The 22,139-nt window shown below is 59.2% G+C and overlaps 2 protein-coding genes across 8 annotated transcripts in view; both read right to left on the reverse strand.

Moving 5' to 3' along the window:
• Positions 1-125: 125 nt before the first annotated feature.
• Positions 126-16,520, reverse strand: CACTIN (cactin, spliceosome C complex subunit). Of its 2 annotated transcripts, XR_010321169.1 has the most exons (11): positions 16,069-16,520; positions 14,551-15,019; positions 13,015-13,110; positions 12,407-12,552; positions 11,950-12,112; positions 11,606-11,720; positions 5,904-6,096; positions 4,686-4,808; positions 3,511-3,785; positions 2,006-3,084; positions 126-1,823 (listed from the first exon to the last, which is right to left on the reverse strand). XR_010321169.1 is itself a non-coding variant. In XM_064280287.1 (10 exons), exons 1-10 carry the CDS (start codon positions 16,254-16,256, stop codon positions 2,594-2,596), a joined length of 2,259 nt encoding a protein of 752 aa, XP_064136357.1. In that variant the 5' UTR covers positions 16,257-16,520; the 3' UTR covers positions 144-2,593. The 2 variants fall into 2 exon arrangements, 1 of the variants encoding a protein (XP_064136357.1); XM_064280287.1 differs by having other exon boundaries at positions 144-3,084.
• Positions 16,521-20,728: 4,208 nt separating this feature from the next.
• The window catches only part of PIP5K1C (phosphatidylinositol-4-phosphate 5-kinase type 1 gamma), a 69,901-nt gene continuing 68,490 nt past the window's right edge, over positions 20,729-22,139 (reverse strand). For 2 of the 6 annotated variants that reach the window (XM_064280292.1, XM_064280293.1), the window contains 2 exons: positions 21,447-21,530; positions 20,729-20,839 (listed from right to left, as the gene is read on the reverse strand). In XM_064280292.1, coding sequence (XP_064136362.1) covers positions 20,837-20,839; positions 21,447-21,530 — 87 coding nt within the window. In that variant the 3' untranslated portion in view covers positions 20,729-20,836. Of the gene's footprint in view, positions 20,840-20,897; positions 21,531-22,139 lie in introns of those variants that run through there. The other 4 variants (XM_064280289.1, XM_064280288.1, XM_064280294.1 and 1 more) reach the window with 3 other exon arrangements.

A 22,139-nucleotide genomic window follows, 5' to 3' on the forward strand; every position in this document is an offset into this window, starting at 1 on the left:
GGGCAGCTCTGCTCTGTCACACGGGATCGCTGTGAGGGGAAAATCAACTTGAGTGCACCTAACAACTACAACTATGAGCCTCCGTTTGCCCAGCAGTGAAAAGCAGTGAAATGGACATACTCACTGCCACGTAGGGCCGTTGTGATGTCCTGATAATGTCCTGTAAAAACACAATGGGCCTTACCCATCTTGTGGCCCCACCAGTCACGGAGGTAGGCTCAAAAGTGGCTCTTGGGTCTGCCCCACACTCACTCTTACTCCCAGGGACCTGTCCGACACAGTGACAGGTGGAGCAGGTTGGGAATTGATTGGTAAGGGCTGCTGGAGGATGCACGGAGGATTCTGACTGCTCTGGCCACTCCGTGACTGACTAGTGATGTCTGCCATGGGCTGGAAAGGGTGTGAGTGCCACCATATTGGACATTCCTTGTTCTGGATCAGGTTGGTTGGGGTGGGCCAGGGTCTGCCGTGTGTGTCTTCCAAGTCACTGTCCAGAATGTGTCCTCTGCCACGGAGGGGAGCCAGTATGAAGTAGCATGGGGAGAGCAGGGGCCCAAGCTGCCCCAGAGGTGCCCAGGTGAGAGAGATGAGGAGGCCGGTAGAGGGCCCAGCACCATTCAATCAGGGTTGGGAGGTGGCCCAGAATGAGTGTGGGACTGCTTTAGGGTCTCACCCGCTTGGCACTGTTGACACTTGGGGCTGGGTCTTTCTCTATGGTGGGAGCCTTAAGGTGATGGGGGGGTGGAAGGTGGGTACTCAAGGCCTGTGCCTCAGTACTGGCCACACCCTCCTCCCAAGCCCTGGACTTGGGCACAGGGTCATCCAATGCGTCCTAGGGAAGGAGCCCTTGTGCTCCTGAGCAGGACAGGTACACATGAGGGCAGAGTCCTGGGTGGCTAGAGGAAGACAATGTGTTCTGGGGTCCTGGGGTGGTTGCTCCCGTCCTCTTGGAGGTGTTTAAAATGGGGTTCCCCCCAGCACTGCTGACATACAGAGCTGGATCAGCCTCTGTTAACATAGAGGGTGGGTCCATCCTGTGCACTGGAGCAGCATCCCTTGGCCTCCACCCACTCGACGCCGGCAACACCCCTCCTCCCAGTTGTGACAAACCACAAACATCCCCATTGTCTTCGCTAAAAGGGGTGACAGGTTCGTTCTCAGGTGGCCTCCCTGGCCTCGGTAAGCAGCTGTTTTACTCCCTTGCAACCGTTTTCACATCTGCAGAACGGGACGACTGTGGCCCCCCACCCCCTGTGGGAAGTGAGGCAGATGGGGGCTCTGACCAGGGGATGGGGCAAAGGTGGGAAGCCTGTGGTTGGACGACCCAGACAGAGGCACTACTGATAAGCGTCTTCAGATGCAGTGGTTGTTTCTCGTGACAGACGCACCGGGTATGGGAGATGCTGAATGGGGGATCCCAGGCACCATCTCTATGGGAACGAACTCTGTCCGATCTCTGCAACCCTTCCGGAAGCCTACAGTTATTCTAAAATAGAAAATTTATTAAGAAAACATGCGGTCTTGCAAGTAAACCAGTTAAAGTATGTTTTTTCCACCTAGAAAAGTCTCGAGAAATAAATGAAAACATTTCCAGATGAGATGTGATGTTTGGGTTTTGCATCAAAAACACAAGAGGGGGGTGGGCGTGAGTGCTGGTCTGGGAGCCGCTGGAGGGGCTGGTGGGCCAGGCTCCTGGCAGGGCCCCTCCTCTTCTGTCTCCACGATGGGAAGGTAGAAGTCTGTGTCTGGTGGTAGCCTGCCCAGCCCATGGCTGACGGGCGCGGTGGCTGTGTGAATTTCTGGCCTGACTGCGACCTTTACATCTGAGAAATGGGGACACAGAAAGTGACTGCTTGGTGGCTGGAGACAGCTGTTCTGTCATGGATGAGGACTCTGGGTTGCTGGGCTCCCCCAAGCAGGGAAGGGAGTGCTCACCATGGGGGTGTCTGACCCACGACCCTGTCCCGCCCTCCTGGTCCCCGTGCTTGTGTTGGGGGAAAGTTACCAGCAATCCTGGGTCCCTGCATGCCCCAGACAGAGACTGGGAGTCCTGAGTGGTAGACGATGACATGTTCCCTGCACCCGCCTCCTGGGGGGGCTGGCACCCGGCACTAGGGGTAGGTCAGGGTGGCCTGGCACGAAGAATGCCGCCACCGCCTCCAGCCTGTCTGTGGAAGGGCCAAGAAACGCCCAGCACGTTGCAGGGGCTGGATGTTTCCCATGAGGCTTTGTTGTGGAGACTCCGGTTTGGTTCTCGGCCTGCAGTGGCCAAGGGGCATGGGGCTGGGCTCTGCCTCAGTCAGCCGGCTATAAAATGGGGTCAGTTGACTGTCACCAGGTTCCCAGTCACAGGGCAGAACCCTGGCCCAGACAGTTCTGTTTGCCCCTCACCTCTCTAAGACAGGCTTGGTGGCAACCCCGTTTCACAGAGAGGGAGACTGAGGCCCAGCGAGGGGAGGAGTCGCCTCAGGTGGGCTCTGAAGCCAGGCCCCTCACCCGATGGCAGCCCCGGGCAAGGCCGCCAGCGTCCCCGAACTCCACATGTCCAGGTCGGACGTGGACTGGGAGGCTGTCCCCGCCCAGCCGGCTGCTGTCACCGGCGGTAGCGGTAGCGCTTAAAATGGAACCAGAGCTGGAAGATGCCGTTGGCGAACTGGCAGCGGAAGCCATGGCGGTGGGAGTACTCCCACTCGCGGTTGACGATCTTGAAGGCGATGTCCTCGTAGGGCGGCCCCGCGTGGAAGCGCAGGATGGCGAAGTCCTTGTTGTCCGCGCAGGCCTCCAGGAAGTACTCGGGCGTGGCACGCTTGTCGATGAGGTCGGGGTAGAAGATGTTAAACTTGTAGCCCTGCACGATCTTGGGCGGCGGGTTGTCGAAGTCATAGTGCGTCTGGTTGTACTTGTTCCACTCGAAGCCCGTGTGCACGCGGTTGAAGAAGCGAGGCTTGCGCGGCCGGTACTTGTCGGCCCACAGGTAGGCCTTGCCCGTAAGCGGCATCTCCACGCTGAACTGCGCCTCGTCCTGCCCCATGCCCTCCTTGGCCCGCCGGAAGAAGATGTCCTCGGCGCTCTCGGTGGCGTCGCCTGTGGGCGGGGGTGGGGTTAGCTGGCTGCCCCCCAAGGAAAGGGAAACTGAGGCGTCCAGTGGGTGAGGCCCTGGCTGCCCTGCCCGCGCCCCGTCCCTGGCCGTTAAAGCCCCCAGAGGGACAGGGACCACTGCAGAGAGCAGGAGCGGCTTGGGTGTGGCAGACGCAGGACCCTGATTCTGGGCTCGGTGCACCGGGCCTCGGGTAGCGCCTCCTGCAGTCCAGCTCTCAGCTCTGCCGGGTTGGCAGTGCTCCGGTCACGGGACGAGGCGCCCACGGGAGAAGGGTATAAAAAACTCAGGGGTGCCAACAAGCCCCCAACCCATCGGTGTCCTTGAGGCCTGGGTGGTCACCAGCTCTGGGGGAAGTAGGCAGGGAGTGGGTGGTGCTCAGGGCTGGCCCCCTGCACCTGCTGGCTGCGCACCTGTGACCTGGAGCTGCTGCCGTGACAGAAGCAGGCGCTGCAGGTCTTCATCGGGCTCTAGCACGTGGGCATCCAGAGGCAGCTCGTGGGTGGTGAGCAGCCGCGGGCTGTAACGTCCAGCATCATAGTCGTCCAGGCTCTGCTGGATCAGGTCCTCCTCCATGAGCACCGCTTCGCCCTCTGCCTCTGGTGCCCCGCCCTCTGCCTCCCCGGGGCCACCTTCTGCAGAGGGGCCAGGCGGGCTGGGGGCTGGGGCTGGCTCCTCGGGCTCCAGGCTGCAGAGAGTGGGCCAGGTCGGCCCCGTGGGCCAGTGAAGAGGGGTGGGGGACAGCACGGGGAGGGCGGGGACACATGAGGGACAGTGGGGGACAGCATGGGGGAGGGCGGGGGACATGGGGGAGGGTAGGGGATGATATTGGGGAGGGTGGGGGACACGAGGGTGAGGACACATGGGGGAGGGCAGGGAACAGTATGGGGGAGGGTGGGGGACAGAATGGGTGAGGGTGGGGAACACGGGAGGGCAGGGGACAGTATGGGGGAGGGTGCGGGACAGCACGGGGGGGACAGTATAGGGGAGAGTAAGGGGACAGTACAGGGAGGGCGGGGACACATGAGGGAGGGTGGAGACAGCACGGGGAAGGGTGGTGGACAGCACGGGGGAGGGCGGGGACATATGGGGAGGGCAGGGGACAGCACAAGGGAGGGCGGGGGACACGGGGGATGGCAGGGGACAGCAAGGGGAAGGACGGAGACAGCATGGCAGAGGGTGAGGGACAATATAGGGGAGGGTGGGGGACATGGGGGAGGGTGGGGAATGATATTGGGGAGGGTGGGGGACACGAGGAGGGTGAGGACATGTGAGGGAGGGAACAGTATGGGGGACAGAATGGGGGAGGGTAAGGGACAGAATGGGTGACGGTGGGGAACGGGAGGGTGGGGACAGTATGGGGGAGAGTAAAGGGACAGCACAGGGAGGGTGGGGACAGCACAGGGGTTAAGGGGACAGCACGGGGAGGGTGGGGACAGCATGGGGAGGGTGGGGACAGCATGGGGGGTAAGGGGACAGCACAGGGAAGGTGGGGACAGTATGGGGGAGGGTAAGAGAGTAAGAGGACAGCAGAGGGAGGGTGGGGACAGCATGGGGGAGGGTAAGGGGACAGCATGGAGAGGCCTACCTGTGGCCGGGGGAGGGCGGCTCTGTCTTGAGGATGGGGAAGAGGGGCTCGCTCTCCACACCCTGCTCCTGCTTCAGCTTGTACAGCTTCTGCCTCAGCACGTCCTGGTGCCGCTCGCGGAGCCTGGGACACGGGCGGGGGGTCATCAGGCCTGCCCCCGAGCCCTGGGTTCTGCCCCGAGCCGGCCAAGGCTCCTGATGTGACTAAGGGATGAGACGTGACCGAGGACCCCAACATGACTGAGGAATACGAGGCCCCAAATCCCCAAAGACTGTCCAGGGTGGAGAGGGACAAGGGCCCCTGAACCTGGTTCACGTGTGATGTAACCTGATGGCCAAAGGCGGGGGTGGCTCAGGAACATGGGCGGGGGTCTCCTGAATGGGGGTATCTGAGGTCCTGGAAGGGGGGTGTCTCAGGCAGGGAGGGTGTCCCCTGAGTGGAAATGTTCTAGGAAGGGTGTCCTGAGGTCCTGAGTGGTGGGTGGTGTCCTGGGCAAAGGCTGTGCTGAGTGGGGTGTCCTGGGGTCCCGAGCAGGGCATGGAAGGCATGGAAGAGGAAGAGGAGGCAGCCTTGGGAATTCACACGGCACCACCACAGTGAGAGGGCGCGAGGAGACGCTGTATTTACACGGCGGTGCCAAGTATGCTGAGAAAATATACACAACCCCTGCACGGGGCAGGCAGAGCGCTGGGGCGGGGTGGGGGTGGGGGGCATTGGCCCTGGGACTTGCCTGTGAGGCTGACGACCCCGAGGGAGACAAAGGCCCTGTGCTCCTTTGGGGCCGGAAGGAGAGTGAACGGCAGTGCGGGGTGGCCATGGGGTTCAGGACCCTGGGTGCATCGCAGAGTGAGTTCTCATCACTGGGTGGCATCCCCAGCCATGGCCCGGCCCCTGCAGCTTTGAAAAGTTGCTTAGGGACCCTTCCGCTAAGTCCCCCTGCCTGGGCATCACAGGAGGGAGGCAGGCCGTGGGGATACCCACAGGTGCCGCTAGCATATTCTGGACACTACCTGTGAGCCTGACCCAAGACGGGCATTCCTGCCCAAGACGGCGCCTGGCACGTGGTCAGGCCCACTCACCCGCCTGCCTGCGCACTTGCCTGCTCCCTGCCTGGCCCACACCTGCTCACTTGTAGGCCTGCCCGCCTGCCAGACTGCCCAGTGGCTCACTTACCTCCCTGTCCACCCAGCTCACCTGTGCGCCCACCTGCCTGCTCACCTGGCACGCGCCATGTGTGCTCGGAGTTGCTGCAGCAGGCTCTCCCAATACCCCATGTCCAGGTTGGGGCCGCCGGCGCGGATCTTGCCCTCGATGCCCTGGAAGATGACCTGCAGCTGGCTGTATGTCTTCCCCTTGAAGACCGACTGCACGTCTGAGCTGACGGAGGCGTTGACGCCTTCGCGGCGCTCACCTGGGTGATGGGAAGAGGGGAACGCTCACCATAGGTAGGACCTGCATCCTTGCCTGCCACCCCGACCCCATTTGGCCCCCACCTCCCCTAATTCCTGGGTCCCTCCACTGGGCTGAGTCTTCTGGGCACTGAGCTGCCGACCAGCGGCCTTGTTTAGGAGTGCCTGTGGACCTCGGCTGGGCCACCGTTGGAAGTGCAGGCCAGCAGGGTATGCATTCTTGACTGCTGCCGGCGAGATGCACACGCAGCTCTGGAAACGCGGTGCCTGGCCCAAGTCCCAGCAGCTGGGCTGGCACCCCGGGCCCACTGCCCTTGCCCCCTCATGCAGTCTGAACCACTTCTTGGGGGGACACTCAGCAGCTGGACCCTGGAATCCAGACCCTGGCTCTGCCAGCCCCACCATGTGGCCCTGGGCAGGTGGCTCGCCCTCCCTGAGCCAGATGAGGTAACACATGGGCACATCAACATGGGAGGGAGAAGGGTGATGTTTCCGGGCATGGCTTCTGCCGCTGCCCTCCTCCCTTGCCCCCCAGTCCTGGAGTTGTCCTCACTCCACCTGGGACCAGAGACCCTGTCTCTGTCCCATCTAACAGCAGCTGTCAAGGGCTGAGGCCCCAGCTTGTTCTCCGGTCTCCTCGGCCCGGCACCCTGAAAGTGCATTGTCAGGCCCCACACCCTGCCTACCCCAGGGCCTTGGCACATGCCATGCTCATTGTCAGCAGCACACCCTCCCCCTCCCAGCCACCTCATTCATCCCCACCCATCCTGGGCACCCAGCAGGAGCCTTGCTTCCAGCAGGAAGCCTTCCTGGACCCCCACCATTGAGTCCTCCTCTTGCCCCAGATGCCTGGTTTGTGACTTCCTAAGGGAAGTGACTTCATCAAAACTCCACTGATGTTTCCCCACACCAGGCCAGGCGCATGGGGAGCCCAGGACAGTTGTTGACCAGCCCACGCACTCTGCTCCAAGGTCCCTTGTCCCACCCCTGAGGTAGGCAAAGGACCCAAGGGCCCATGTCCAGACCCCAGCTGGCTGGACGAGGTCAACAGGGATCCTGGTCCCCTCCAGCTGATCGGCCCAGCCCTGGGCATCAGGATTTTGAGATGCAGCCATGGCACCCCAGGCTGTGAGCTATAAAAGTGTGTGAAAACCTTTCAGGAGGAAGGCAGGACTCGGCCCCCCATCTCTGGGCCTGTGGGCTGGGCCTGTGCTCACTCACACAGACGTGAAAACTTACAACACGAACAAAAGAGCCTCTGCAGGTGCCTGCTGGGGAGCTGGTTAAGGAAAGTTGGTTCGGGACACAGCTTTGCTCTGTGAGAGCAAAAGGCTGGGTGCCACCTGGTCAAGGCTGGAGACAGTGAGACCTGGGAAGGCCCATCTGTGTGTGGCGTGAGCAGTCACGAAGGGGGCAGAACACTCTACAATGATTCACGAGAGCCACTCGGTGGGAGGGGGCCTTCTGTCTGGAGGAAAGGCTAACGCAGCAGCCATCTCCTCTTAGTTACGAGGTCCCTAAGACAGTGGTGCCTCGGAAGAAAGGCCTGGTGACCTGGTTCCAAAAGGTCACGGCCTTGAAAATCTTATGGGGCAGTTCTACTCTGCACATATGGGGTCACTGTTTTAGGCTGGGATCTCTAGAGAAGCAAAACCAGTGAAATGTGTACATGCACATAGATACACATACACATACACACACACATATATACACACACACACACACACACATATACACATATATACACACACAGAAACAAAGATAAATTTATCTCAAGAAAATGGCTTGCGTGGTTGTAGAGGCTGCCAAGTCCCAAGTCCATGAGTCAGATGTCAGGCTGGAGGCTTCTCCAGACTCCAGTGCCTGCAGACGCTCAGGAACCCAAGACGGGCAGGTCAGATGTGGCAGGCCGCTGGCTCACAGGCTATAACCCAGTGCCATGTCACAGGCTACGGAGGTCGACAAGTCCCAAGATCGGCCGGCAATACGGCGGGTTGCTGGTTCAAGTCCCGAGAAGCAGAGGTCAGATGATGACAAGTCAGAGGCAGGATTCAGAGGAAGAGACCTGCCGGAACATCCACTGATTCGCTGGAGGCAGGCCACACCCCCATGGAAACTCCCTTTTAACTGATTGGTTGCTCCTAGCAGATTCCATCAGGGAGTTATTACATCGTTACACAACTGCCAAACCACTGAGAATCACGGCCCAGCCGGGCTGACACACAACCTTAACCAACACAGTCCACCCCTTGTCAACTTGGCACCCATACGTATCTCCTTAAACCATACGCGATCTCTGAACAGAGACAGTTACAGAGTCATCCCTGCCTCTAACGTGATACAACTAACATGCACACAACCAAAAATGCACCAGCCCCATTTACATCTTATAAGGGAAGAAAACAAAAACGTCTGATGTACACATGAACTTGTTGCTGTGGGTGAGTTCTGATTCATAGAGACCCTATAGGACGGAGGAGAACTGCACCACAGGGTTTCCTAGGAGCAGCTGGTGGATTCAAACTGCCGACCTTTTGGTTAGCAGTTGAGCTCTTAACCACTGAGCCACCCGAGCTCCTTGATGTACACGTACAAGAAATACTCCTAACAATTACAGCCCTCGTTTCTGCAACTGGTCACGTGGCTGTTACTGGCATTTAGAACTACCTTCTTCCACCACCCATTCCGTATTCCCTTTGCCCTCAGCAAGCATCTCAGCTGGTCGTGGTTCTTTGCCTAGTCGGGTGACCGCGACCTTCATTCCTGAAGGGTCTGAGCCATTAGCAGTCTTGCTGGAATTAGGTTGCTCTAGTTTTCCATTGACTTTCGTCACAGGACATAGTAGTATTCAGAGATGCCCTAAAGGATCTCCCGTACTCCACACACACCCTTCTTCATTTCCGTTATGGAGTATCAACCCCATTTCCTCTTGATAACCAGGATCGATCACACATTGCAAACATGGTAACTCCCTTCTTCGCCTGTTGATCCAGAGACATGGGGAGCGCCCAAAGTGGCCGTGTAGCATTTTTAACGTCCAGTTCAATATAATCAGTGTCATATCTCCAGGTGGGAGTATTCTTCACATTGGATCTAAGACCTCTAGGCCTGCAGAGCATGGGATCACAGGATGAGGAAGCAAAAACCTGGCAACTGGGTCACTAGCAGTAATAGTGACGAGTGGTGCCGCTCCCATTTCACCCCTTGATTACTGGACCCACGAATTCTGAATACGGAAGAAACAGCACCACGTACTGGATGCTGGCTTACAGCACGTCCAGCCTCCCAGAGAACACTGCCCCAACCCTGCGAGGTACTGCCACCTGGGTGGTGCCATAATTGTACCTTCAGAAGATCATTCCATCGTTTCATCAAGCCAACTACTGCAGGATGATGGAGAACACGTTAAGGCCAGTGAGTGCCAGGACCACAGACCCGTTACTGCACTTCTTTGCTGTAAAGTGAGTCTCTTGATCTGAAGCGATGCTGTGTGGGATACCACGACAGCGGATAAGGCCTTCTGTAAGTCCGCAGATGAAGGGAAGGCAAACCCATATCCAGAGTGTCTATTCCAGTAAAAACACTGCCCTTTCCATGATGGAAGCGGTCCAATGTAATCAATTTGCCACCAGGTTGCCGGCTGATCATGTCAAGGAATGGCTCCACATTGGGGACTCAGTGTTGGTCTCTGCAGATTGGGCACTCAGCAGTGACTGCAGCCAAGTCAGCCTTGGTGAGTGGAAGTCCATGTTGTTGAGCCCATACATAACCTCCATCCCTGCCACCATGGCCACTTTGTTCATGAGCCCACTGAGCAGTGATGGGAGGGGCTGGGCAAAGAGGGGGACTAGTTTCTACAGAATTGGTCATCCTATCCACTTGATTATTAAAATCCTCCTCTGCTGAAATCACCCTTTGGTCAGCACTCACACGAGACACAAACATTTTCACTTATTTGCCCCATTCGCTGTGGTCTATCCACATGCCTCTTCCCCATACCTCCTTGTCTCCAATTTTCCAATCATGTTCTTCCCAAACCCCTGACCATCCAGCCAAACCACTGGCCACAACCCATGAATGAGTATACAATCGCACACCTGGCCATCTCTCACTCCAAGCAAAGCGAACAGCCAAGTGCAGTGCTGGAAGATCCAGGATCCAGAACGGGAGCCTTCCTGGAACATCCATCTGTCTACTGGAGGGAGGCCACACCTGGAAAACTCCCTTTCAACTGACTGGCTGCTCATTGCAGATATTATCATGGAGCTGATGACATCATTTCATAACTGCCAAACCACTAAAAATCATGGCCCAACCAAACCGATACACAAGCTTAATCACCACACTCACCGTGAGGTGGAATCCACCTCACAGCAACTAACGACAACTTATACTGCTAGTGAGATCGCTGCGACTAGTGCTAGCCCTCACTGCGGCAGGTGCCGCTTCAAGTGCGTCACCACCACTCACCAACTTTGTCTTCACACAATTGACCAGGTACACAGGTATCTCAACCCTGCTGCACGAACAGGACAACTGGGCTCTGAGGAGGCAACATGGCCAGCCCAGGTTGCCAAGCTGGTCACCAGCCTGGGGGTGAGCCCACTCAGCAGGCTGCAGAGCCCCTGCTCGCAGCTGTCACAGAGCAGAGAGAGGCCTGAGCAAGAGGCAGAATGAACCCGGGTCACCTCAGTGGAAAAACAAAAACAAAACTGAATTTGAAAAGATAAAGGATATTGCTCTTTTTCCTAAAAGGAAGGAAACTGTCACGACCACCCTGCCTGAACAGCTAATAGGATTTATAGGCTCCTGGGGGGAGGGGCACTGAGGGGAAGTGTCATCGTGTGGTTTTGGCCACCATGTGGTGGGTGGTGGTAATGCCTAAGAACGGAAGGACAGGGTGTGATGACAGGGACGCACTGCACAGTGGAACTAGAGGGTGGTGGTGCTCCTGGCATTGAGTGGGGTGTGGGTGGAGGCTGGGGATGCTGCTCAACACCCTACAGGGCACAGGATGGCCCCAGCCCAGAGGAGGATCCTCTCCCATGTCAGCAGTGCTGAGGAGAAAGGATACTGCTATAGAGCGCGTTCCCTTTTCCATCACGTGCGTGTAACTACTGTGAGAAAAGGAAAAATCAATTTACAGAAAAACCACAAGCTGACAGGACATGAGAGGATCACCTCAGGGGCTGCCTGGGATTGGGCTGTAAGGCCCAGGGGCAGGCTGTCCACCCTGCATGTCCCCTGCTCTGAGTGAGCTCCCCAGCCCAGGACCAGCCACCCGGACCACCTGGGTGCTGCTGCCTAGTGCTTGCAGGAGGTAAAGCGACCTCTTAAAAGAAACCATGAGAAGAGCCATGAATGGGGAAACCAAGGCACAGGAGAAGCCAAGTCTCGTCATGCGTCTGGGGCTTCCGAACTTTTGCCACCTTGGACCCAGCAATCCTTGATGGTCTCCCAGCCCTGCAACCCCGATCGTGCACGTAGGCATCTTCCTGGCCCCGCAGTCACCTGGCCCCTTGCCCGACGCCTCCAGCTTTCGGAGCTTGGAGATCTCGTCCTCAGTGATGATGGTCATATCCCGCCAAAAATCGGCATTCTTGCCCTGCTCCAGTTCCATGTACACCTGGTGGTGAGGTGGAGTGGAGAGGTGAGGGTTGGGGGTGGGGCGGGGTTAGGGCGTGTCCTATCAGGGCGGGACCTGAGGACTGGGGGCAGGGCAGGGGTGAGGGCGTGACCTATCATGGCAGGGCCTGATAACTGGGGGTGGGGCAGGGGTGTGGGCGTATCCTATCAGGACAGGGCCTGAGGACTGGGGGCGGGGCAGGGGTGAGGGCCATCCTCCCGGCAGGCACCTGGATGTCCTCCAGCAGGTCCTCCATGTCAGCCACGGTGAGCCCGTTGAGGAAGGTGTAGGGCTCATGCATCTCCACGGCCAGGTCGTCGTCCTCAGCACTGATGTACTTGGCCAGCAAATCGATGGGCTTGGCTCGCCCGTCCCGGATTCGGATCTTAGAGCTGCGAGGGGGGCAGAAGGGGTGTCAAAGCCGGGCTGCGCCCCTCCCCTCTGAAGACCCGGCCCTGCCTTTACGGACAACCACACAGAGCACTGGGGACCAGGTGAGTCCAGGGGCAGGGTGGTGGTCACGGAAGGCTTCCTAGGAGAGGGGGCCGCTGAGCCGAGCCCTAAGCGGGGTGGAGGGCAGCAGGTCAGGGGCATCCGACAGGGCAGGAAGACCGCCATGCCCCCGCCGGCGCCGCCTGCCCACCCCCGCCTGCCCCGCCCACCCCCAGCCCCGCTCGCCGGCGCACCGCAGCTTGGCCTGCTGCAGGTGGAAGTTATCCTCCTGCTCCTCCCATGTCTTGAAGTGCTCCGCCTCCTTCTCCCGCTGCAGCATCTCCAGTTCCTGTTCCCGCATGGCCTTCTCCCGCTCACGCTCCAAGCGCAGCTGCTTCACCTACAGGCACAGGGGTGGGGCATGTGGGCCCGGCCTGGGCCTGACCTGCTGCCCTCTCAGATCATGGGATCCACTGGCGTCAGGGGTGGGGCTCCAATCCTAGCCCAACCAGACAGCCCAACCCACCTGACCTGGGCACAGGGGTCAGTACAGGGATGCTAAGGCTCTGGACAGGGGACAGGACAGGCCCTTTCTGCTAGGGATGTGGGAGGCCAGAGTTGTCACCAGGAAAGGAGTGCCTGAAGATAAAGCCGAAAACCGAGAGATGGAAAAAACAGCTTCCTGGAAGCGCTGTCTAGGCACCTGGATCCAGCCATTCCTGAAACCATCCCCCCCAAACTTTTCTGTCTCCTAAGCCAATCTAGGCCCACTTTGGCTTAAGCCAGGGTGTGCGCTGGCCCCTCCAGGCCTTTGAGAGGGAAGGCCTCCTGCCCTCACATACAGCGGGCCAAGGGTACCCACCTTCTGGAGCTCCAGCCGGTTGTCCTCCTGAATCCTCTTATTCCGCTCCTTCAGCTCCTTCTCCTCCAGGTGGCTAATCCCCTTCTTCTCCAGGGCCTGGAAGGACACACTGCTGAGTTCCAGCTGGGCAGCTGGGGCTGCACAGAGCCCTGCAGAGCCCCTCCTAACCTGCCCCTACAGCACACAAGGAAGACGTGGACTCGCTGACCTATGAGATAAACCAGGGCAAAGCATTTGCTCTGCGGGTGAGGACGGTGTGGTCAGAGAGAAGTAACCTCCCCACAGCGTCCGCTCTTCTGACTCCCGCTAGAACACAATGCCCCCTGAATACTCCCAGAGCCAATAACACAATTCCACCCCTAGTTGTTCCTGGAAGGCGGACACAGTGAACGCACTAGGCTGCTAACCAAACGTTAGATATTTGAGCCCAACCAGACACACCTTGGAAGAAAGGCCTTGCTATCTCCTTCCAAAAAATCAGCCTTTGAAAACCCTATGGAGCACAGTTCTACTCTGACACACATGGGGCGCCGTGAGTCAAACTGGACTTGAAAGTAACCTTTTGTGTCACGCTATCAGGGCAGCAGAGGGGCAGGACCAGGAGAGACCCCTCCTTAAAGCTAATAACAATTCAGGATCCCAGCCTCTGAACCCGTGAGACGGTAAATTCCTGTTCTTTAAAGGCACTCATCTGTGGTATTTTTTTTGTTACAACAGCGCTTGATGAAGGAGTGCTGGGGTTGGCCGACCCCCACCTGTGTCTGTCAGACTGAGGGCTGACGGCAGCCCTCACTGTGCGGTGGGCCCCCATGTCAGGAATGGCTCTGCCCCCCGGGCCTGAGAAAGCACCAGGAAGGCTCGTCTTGTCAGTGGGACACCTGAACACAGAAGCTCATTCATCTGACACATGTGTATGGAGTGCCTCCTGTGTGCCAGACCCCGGGGACAGAGCTTGCCCCACGGAGCTCACAGTCTGATAGGAAAAACAAATGTTAGACAGATCCGCCATTTCCACAGCCATAAACCAGAATGTGCTCAGACAGTCCCTCTGCAGTGAGACCACCCTAGACCTGTTTGTTCTAACCTGCACCTGACACCGCACACGACACCTTCCCTGAGAGAAGTCTAGCCACAGGGGCAAGGGCTAATGTTCACTTGCTCACAGTGCTCGCTGCCTGTAGCAGGAAACGCAGGCACACAGTATGAACTTGTTAGACTATGTGCTTGGTGCACGAAGCAGGGCTTTGACAAAGAACCCTAGGCTGCTTGTGTGACTGAGGGTCGCCAAGAAGGCCTCTTTGAAGAGGAGACATGTCAACCGAGACCTGTAAGATGTGAACAGGCTAGCTAATGGGATGAGGCAGGGGGGCGTTCCAGGCAGGGGGAGCAGCAAGTGCAAATGCCCTGGGGTAGGTCGAGGTCCCTGTGTTTGAGAAAAGGATCAGACGCTGGGCCTGGAGGGCGTGCAGTCAGTGAGGGGATGTGCTTGCTCAGGTAAGCCGGCCCCACCCACCCACGCTGGGTGCCCAGGCTCACCTTGTTCCAGATGAAGGTGCCCAGGAGATTGTTGTCACCGAAGGGGTTGTCGGTGTTGGTGTAGCCCATGTACTCCTCGCCCCAGCCCATCTTCTCCCGCTTCTTCCTCTCCTTGGCCTCCTTCTTGGCCAGCCGCCGGGCCCGCTTCTCCTCGGGCGTCTCAAAGGCCTTCATCAGCTCCTCCTGCTGCTTCCGCTCCTCACGTAGCCGCAGCCGCTCCTGCAGACTCTGCTGGTGGCTCAGGGCCGACGCTGCCTCCCGGGGGCTCAGGGAGCGGCCCGGGGATGTGGAGCTTGATGCTGAGGATCCTGGGGACCAGGAGCGTGTCTGCCTGCGCCGGGCCCACCTGCCTTGCTGCTGCTCGTCTGGTGAGTCAGATTGGGAGGACGGGTCTCTCGAGCGCCAGCGTGGGGCTGGGCTCCGGCTTTTCCTCCCTCGTCGCTGCCATAGTTTTTCCTCAGAATCCGACCTGCTGGGACAATCGCAAAGGTCTGCTTAGTGCCTATGGGGCAGGCGTTTGTTTGGCAAATGTTTACTGAGTCCCTGTGGTATGGGATACAGCGGCAACCTGCCTTCACAAGGCTCACCATCTGGAGGCCTTACAGAAGACAAAACCCACTAACAAACGAACGTAAAATGTAACATCAGAGTGACCACAAACAATAACAATACAACCACAAAGGACAGAGCATGGCAGTGGGGCTGCAGTTCAGGGAACAGAAAGGCCAGGGAGGGCCTCTCTGAGGAGATGGCACTGGGCAGAGACCTGGAGAAAGTCGGTGGGAGTCAGGGGAGATTTGAGGGGAAGAGAGTTCCAGACAGCGGTAACAGCCAGTGCAAAGGCCCTGAGGCTGGACTGAATCTGATGAGGCCTGTGGACTGTGGGCCATGGGGAAGCTGAGACCCAGACTCCCGGAGTCACCTGTGAACCCTGCCACTTGTCATCAACTCTTCTTCCCACTGACATCCCACCTCCAGTAACACCGGCCTCTACCTACAGTATTGCTCTAAAATCTACCCATTTTCTCTGCCTTCCTCTGGTCAAGGCCACCGTCATCTGTTGCCGATACAACAACACCATTCTCCTCCCTGGTGCCACTAGGGCTCAGCCCTCTCAGCGTCTTCTCTACAGAAAACCACAAGAAGTTTTACAAAAGGCGGTCAGACCACATCACTCCTCTGTGCAAAATCCTCCATGGCTCCCCATTTCTCCCCGAATAACGACCAAGCTCTTCATCACGGTACACAGACTCCACACGACCTGCTCTCCCGATACCTCTTTGATCTCATATCCTACTACCGTGTCCCCTGCTCACTCCGAGGCTTCTTGCTGTCCCTCCCACCACGGAGGCGGGGGACACCTCTCACTTTCCTTTCGCTGCCTGGTTACTTCCGACTCGTTCTCAAGACGTCACCTCCTCCAAGGAGCTCTCCCTGACAGACTCGAGGCTCTCCTAGCTCGCCGGGATCTCCACTCCCTAGGCCGGGGGTTCCCCGAGGACAGAAGCCGTTCCCCACCTGCGCTCCCGGCTCCGCCGGCTCCGCCGCCTCCGCCTGCGCCGACCCTCCTGGTCCCGGCGCCGCCGGTTTCGCCGCCCATGGCTCTCGCTCCGACTTCTGCTCCGGCTCCTACTCTCGCTCCGGCTCCGCTGTTTTCGGCTCCTGCGACCCCCGGACCGCGAGCGCGATCTTGTGTCCCGACCCATCGGCTGGGACGGTGGCGGAGGCTGGGACGCAAATATCCGGGGCCTGTGCCGGGGGCCTTCCTCGCCGGCGGCGCGCGGGGATGCCCGGTCCGCGCCTCAGCAGGGAGAACAGAACCTATCCCGCGGTCCCGGCCCGCAGGGACGCCGACACCGCGTACCCTCCCCTCCATCCGCAACCGTGGCCCGCGCGATGGACGCTTGCCGGACTGTCGCCTCCACGTTGGGAGGCGCGCCCTTCAGGCAGTGCTGAAGGCAGCCCCAGGCGGGTCCTTGTGCCTGGGGGAGTCTGAGCGGCTGTGAGCCGAGCAAAGACCAAGCAGGAACTGTCGGTGGGGGCGGGGCCTGGGGAGGTGGGCGGAGAGCAAGGCTGGGATAGGAGGAACAAGTCCGGCGGCACCCGCGGGAGGCGGGCCTAAGAGGGAGGTGGGCCCGGCGTGGGCGGGGCCTAAGGGGAAAGACCAGCAGAAGGCGGGGCCGGGGAAGAAGTGGAGCTGGTGAGGGCAGGACCTAAGGGGCGGGGCCAAGACGAAGTCGATCAACTGTGGGCGGGGCCTGAGGTGGAATATAGACGAAGGTGGAGGGGCGGAATCCCAGTGGCCCGTGTCCCCAGGCCGGGCCGGGGGAGGTGTGTCGGGGAAGGCGGAGCCAGCCGGGTAGGCGAACGGGAGAGGTTGATGCTGGACTAACCTGTAACGGTGAGCCTCACGGCCCACCACCCTTCCATTGGCCTCGTGTTCCAGACTCTGGGTTAAGCTTGTTTTGCTTGGACATCTCCTTGAATTCTCCTCAAAAGCTAACAAAGACCCAGCTGCCATTGACTCTGCTCTGACTCAAGGCAACCCCGTGTGCTCTGCAGGGTTTTCAGTGACTGTGACCTTTTGGAAGCAGAGCACCAGGCCTTTCTTCCGAGGTGCCTCTGGGTGAATTTGAACCCCCAACCTTTCCGCTAGTAGTCGAGTGCATGTAACCGTTTCTGCCACCCAGGTACTCCTAAAAACGTCTGTACGTCATCCAACTTGGGCACCTGTGGCAGCATCAGCACAAACTTTGGGAAGTGTTTGCACCTTCAGACTCAGCTACGCTAACGTCTGAAGCTTTTTAAAATACTCTGAGTTGACCCAGAGCCTGAAGGCAGCCCGGCTATTATTTCAAAATTCTCACGATTTATTTTTGCTCCGGGGATCTGGTTCCAAAGCAGCCCTCAAACTCCCAACTGGCCTGAAGTAACCCACAGAGAGGCAGAGATCAGTGAGCTGATGCTTGATTACCCAATTTATTCAAGAGATCTCTTCAACGTAAAAAGAGGGAGGAGCAGTGGGATGGACAGGGTCAGGGTTGCATCTGAGTGTTATACGGGACGCACAGTTATAGAGGCGCCCACGGCTCTGGGTTGGAATGAGGTGGCATCCCCGTGCTAGCTCGAGGACACCAAACTCTGGATTGTCACACACCAGATCTCAAGGGGCTGAAGACACAGGACCCCTGCTCCACCCCCATGAGGGTCAAGACACACAAGGTTTGCAGTTTCATCTTGTTTTGAAATCAGTTCGGCCATAAAAAGGAGACTGGAGTGTGCCAGGTGATACAACTGAACCGCCAGAAAGAGGTGGGGCTGCCTGTCCTGGGGTGGGGACTGAGGGGCTGCGGCGACAGTACCATGGCGAAAGACACCCCGGGAGGTGGGAGTATTGCACTGAGCCAGGGGGTGGAGGGAGGGGGGCTAAGGGAGGAAGAGGATGGAGGCTGACAGGGGCCACAGGGTAGCTTCCACCTCGTCAGTCTTGGAGAAAACGCCGTTTAGTTTTTACAGAACAGTCATCAGACACTGTCCACTTCCTTAGCAAGACAGACAACCCAGGAGTGGGGGTGTGTTGGCTGCAAGGTTATTTACAGAGTTCTATTATTCTCAGGCCGGGAGCGGGGAAACAGTGAGTGGGCCCAGGGGCCTTCCTCCTTGGGGGCCTGCAGAAGGCAAGTTTGATAACCATTGTAAATAGATCTTGTCTTCCCACTTCCCTGCCCCGGAATAACAAGGAGATGCTGCCCCTCGGCACCGTCTGTGGGACATTGGAGCATCCCTCCAGCAGTTCTCTGCAAAGGAACAAAAATGCAGCTACCACCACGTAAGTCTTCAAAGGGATCTTCATGACTAACACAAACCCAGGAATGTAAGGATACCAACAGAGGTTTGCAGATTTCTCCCACAAGGGGGCATTCACAGCACAACCTGACCCACACATGTTGCTACCTGACTCACTTGAACTTCGCAAGGGGCCCTATAGGTCTGAGGAGGGATGTGTCCATTGTGAGGGTCCCTGTAGGTCTGAGGGGGGATGTGTCCGTTGTGAGGGTCCCTGTAGGTCTGAGGGGGGATGTGTCCCTCGCCAGGGGCCCTGTAGGTCTGAGAGGGAATGTGTCCATCTTGAGAGGCCCTATAGGTCTGAGGGGGAATGCGTCCGCTCTGTGGGGTGGATGATGGGGCCACACTGGCCTCTGCCCTCCTCACTTGCTGGACAAAAGTGTGAACAAAGGTCGTGGTGGCTGAGAACACCATGGAAACTGCCTATTCCTCCGGGGTCATTCCCAACAGGACCCACCATGTCCTTTGGAGCCAAACCTCAGGCAGGGAGGGACTCAAGGTTTCTGGGGCCCGGGCAAGGGCTGCAGCATAGGAGATTTGAAATGATGCAACCTGTTCACTGTTAAGGTCTGAGATGACACTTCGGCTGTCCACCCACTCAGTCGCCAACGAGGGCAGCAGCCTCGTCTCCTCAGGGTACCTGCAGCGTCCTTCAGTGATGGGCCAGGGCCGCCCCGACTGCAGACCCTTGCACGGCCTTCCTTGGGCACCTGGCAGGCTGGCTCTGACCCATCCCCTGAGCCATGATGGCCACTGGTCCCTGCAGGGGTCAGCCGTGGAGGCCCCTCGCCCTGGCTGGGCCGTGGAGAGTGGAATGTGTGTCCCTGTCGTCCTGCTCAGAGCCAGGCTGAGTCCTTGTGCCACAGCGAGGGCAGAAGCCTCTGTGGGTACAGCCCGGTGCCTCCAACAGCTCAGTGAGGCACAGACTATACCCGATGGGCCTCTTGATGGAGGTCAGGGGAGCCTTCCTCCAGGCGCATGGCGGGGCTGTGGGGCAAAGGGGACGGACAAGGATGGTGGGAAGGGAGCAGCACTCTATAGAGCTCATAAATGGGCTTAAACATCCAAGTCCCGGATCAGTGTGTCTTCCAGCTGTCTCAGGCCCCTACACTGGGCTCTGCTGGGGACAGCCTTCTGATCTGAGCCCACTCCTGGCTCTGCCCATTGGGGGGCTTCCAGAGAAGCGGTGGCAGTGGGGGTGGGGGTCCGACCTCAGGCAGGGAGGAAACTTCATCAACATGCAGCCTCTGGCATCTCAGGGCGGGGGGCAGGTGGGAGTACGTCACGCAGGGCAGGGAGCCGGAAGGCTTGGCTCAACCAGCCCCTCTAACCCCATGGGCTCTGACTTCACTGCCATGACTTCCGGTGAAGACTTTCTTCTCTCCTCCAGGCTGCGAGGGCGCTGCGCCGTTGAAATAAGAACACAGAGCCCTCCGCCTGAGGCGGGCGCCACAGGGGTCTGAGGTGTCCCTGGTGGCAGGGTCCTGCCCCTTCTCCAGGACACCGCAATCTCTGGAGGCCGCATGTGTGCTGAGGGCAGCCAGCCGCAGCCCTGTGTGGGGAGAAGGGCCTGGCTCCCTGATGTCTGTGCAACCCCAGTCCCGGGGCTGGCGGTGGGGCTTCTGGTTGTAGCGCCTCGAGAGCCTTGCTCACAGGGTCAACTGGGAGGTGGTGGGGGCGGTCCATGCTGCCGCTAAGGACGAGTGCACAGCGCAGAGGCCCCCACACCTGAGGCGGGGGGAGTGTCTTGTCCGCAGTGTGGGTCCTTCCGGGTGGGATGAGGGGCAGCCTCCAGGGGTGGTTCCGCACAAGGGGTGAGACCCTGGGGCCGTTCCACTTCCAGGCACCCCACTCAGGTGGAGAGAGGTGGAGTGAGCTCCTTGGAGGGACCAGGCAGAGTGGCTGCTGTGCCAGGCCCACCTGGCGGGCAACCCAACCACTCTTCAGCTGAGCCTCAGGATTCCAGCCATGACAGGGCCCCAGGATACCACTCCCAAAGCAGAGGGGCTGGCCACACCCGGCGAGAGCCACAAGTGCCCTGGAGTGGATGTTTGCCTTTTTCCGTTTTTTGTTTGTTTGTTTGTTTGTTTTGTTTTTCCCTAAAAAAAGCACCCATGTGCTGGCGTCTCTGTGCAAAGAGTGAGAACCCAAAATAAATACATGATTTCAGCGGGGAGAGGTTCACAGTATCACAGGTGCAGGTAGCTGGTGGGCCTGCAGCGGCTCGCCTGGTTGCACACGGCCCTGGGAGCTGACCGGTGGGGAGGGGCCTCGGCCACCAGCATCCGTCTGGGAGGGGAGGACGACGGGGCTCCAGGGGTGGTCGTGCGAGGTTCTGTGGGCGGTGGGCAGGCATCCCCAGCACTCCGGCCCGAGATGAGCGGGCAGCAGCTCCAGGCAGCGGCAGTCGCTCAGTTTTGGGTGGGTGTCTGCATAGAAATTACTGGAAAAAGCAAGAGGGGGCAGGTGAAGGTGTCCAGGAGGGCTGGAACATGGAGGCCCTCCCCTGCTGGGCCCCCCCACAGCCACAGCCATGTGGCCAGGGCCGCCCTGCCCCCTCTGATGCTGGTGGCCACATGGCCTCGTGCCTGGGACCCCGCCTCCCTGAGCTACTGCTTTGGGGCAAACAACAAACCAAAAAAGCCAAACCAGGTGCTGGTGAGTCGGCCCTGACTCCAGGTGACCCCATGTGTGTAAGAGTGAGACTGCGCTCCACAGGGTTCTCAGTAGCTTATTTTCTGGAAGTAGGCCACCAGGCCTTTCTTCCATGGTACCTCTGGGTGGACTCAAACCTCCAACCTTTCAGTTAGTGGTTGAGTGCTTCACTGTTTGCACTACCCAGAGACTCCAGAATACTTACCCCATGGCTCCCGTGACGCCTAAGGAGCTCCAAGTTACCAGCACCCTCCCACCCTGCCTCAGTTTCCCCACCTGTCACCTGGGGCATCTAGGGCCTCTCCAGTGGTGGCCACAGGTCTGGGCCAGCTGGGGAGTGGGCCCGAGCATGGGCCGGGCTGGTATGCCCGGGCGGCTGCTACACCCTGACTTACTGTGTCGCTCTCGCCGTCGGAGGCTGGGTGGGCCTGCGCACTATAGTGGAGCGGGGAGTACACCCAGCACCTCTCGTCGGTGGGCTGCGGGCGGGCGGCACGTGCAAGAAGAGCAGGTGGAGAGCAGGGTGTGAGGAGGCGCGAGTGAGAGACAGGAGGAGGAGGAGAGAACAGAGGAGAGCGTAAAAGAGGTGGGTCCCCCACAGCCCCTCTCCCCACAGCGAACCTGCCCCCCACCTGGGACGGCTCTGGGCTCGGCGGGGACAGTGAGGTGACAGTGGGGGGTGGCAGCGGGACAGGCAGGGAGGCAGTTCAGACGAGGCAGGCGGCACAGCGGGCAGCGGAGGTGGGGGGCGGGGGGGTGATGTGGGCTTGCTGTCTGCTCCTCCGTCTCCTGCCCCTTCCCCGTCCTGTCTGACCCGCCTGCACCCTGGGGGCACAGAGCAACCCTCAGATGAGGCCCAGCGCCCATCCTTAGGGGCAAGCAAGGTCCTGGGGGCCCTTCCATGGTGGGAGCCTGTGTCGTGGATGTGACCATTTCCCAGCTGCGGAGAAGCTGTTTGGGATGGACACCTGCAGCTGGCCAGGTCCCTCTGCCCAGCCAGATCTCCCCAGGTACCAGACAGCAAGCTGGTGGCAGGCCCGGGGGGGCCATCGGCCTCTCCCCACCTCCAGAGAACCGGAAGAGGCCTC

This window comes from Loxodonta africana, chromosome 3 (assembly GCF_030014295.1).
Source record: "Loxodonta africana isolate mLoxAfr1 chromosome 3, mLoxAfr1.hap2, whole genome shotgun sequence".
In the NCBI taxonomy this organism is placed as follows: Eukaryota; Metazoa; Chordata; class Mammalia; order Proboscidea; family Elephantidae; genus Loxodonta; species Loxodonta africana.

Excerpts from the sequence above, each read along its gene's own strand:
- CACTIN (XM_064280287.1), bottom strand. The coding sequence starts at position 16,256 with ATGGGTCGGGACACAAGATCGCGCTCGCGGTCCGGGGGTCGCAGGAGC. Across the intron at positions 12,553-13,014 it reads ACCGGCTGGAGCTCCAGAAG|GTGAAGCAGCTGCGCTTGGA; the intron begins GTGGGTACCCTT and ends CTGTGCCTGTAG. Across the intron at positions 3,786-4,685 it reads CCGCCCTCCCCCGGCCACAG|CCTGGAGCCCGAGGAGCCAG; the intron begins GTAGGCCTCTCC and ends CACTCTCTGCAG.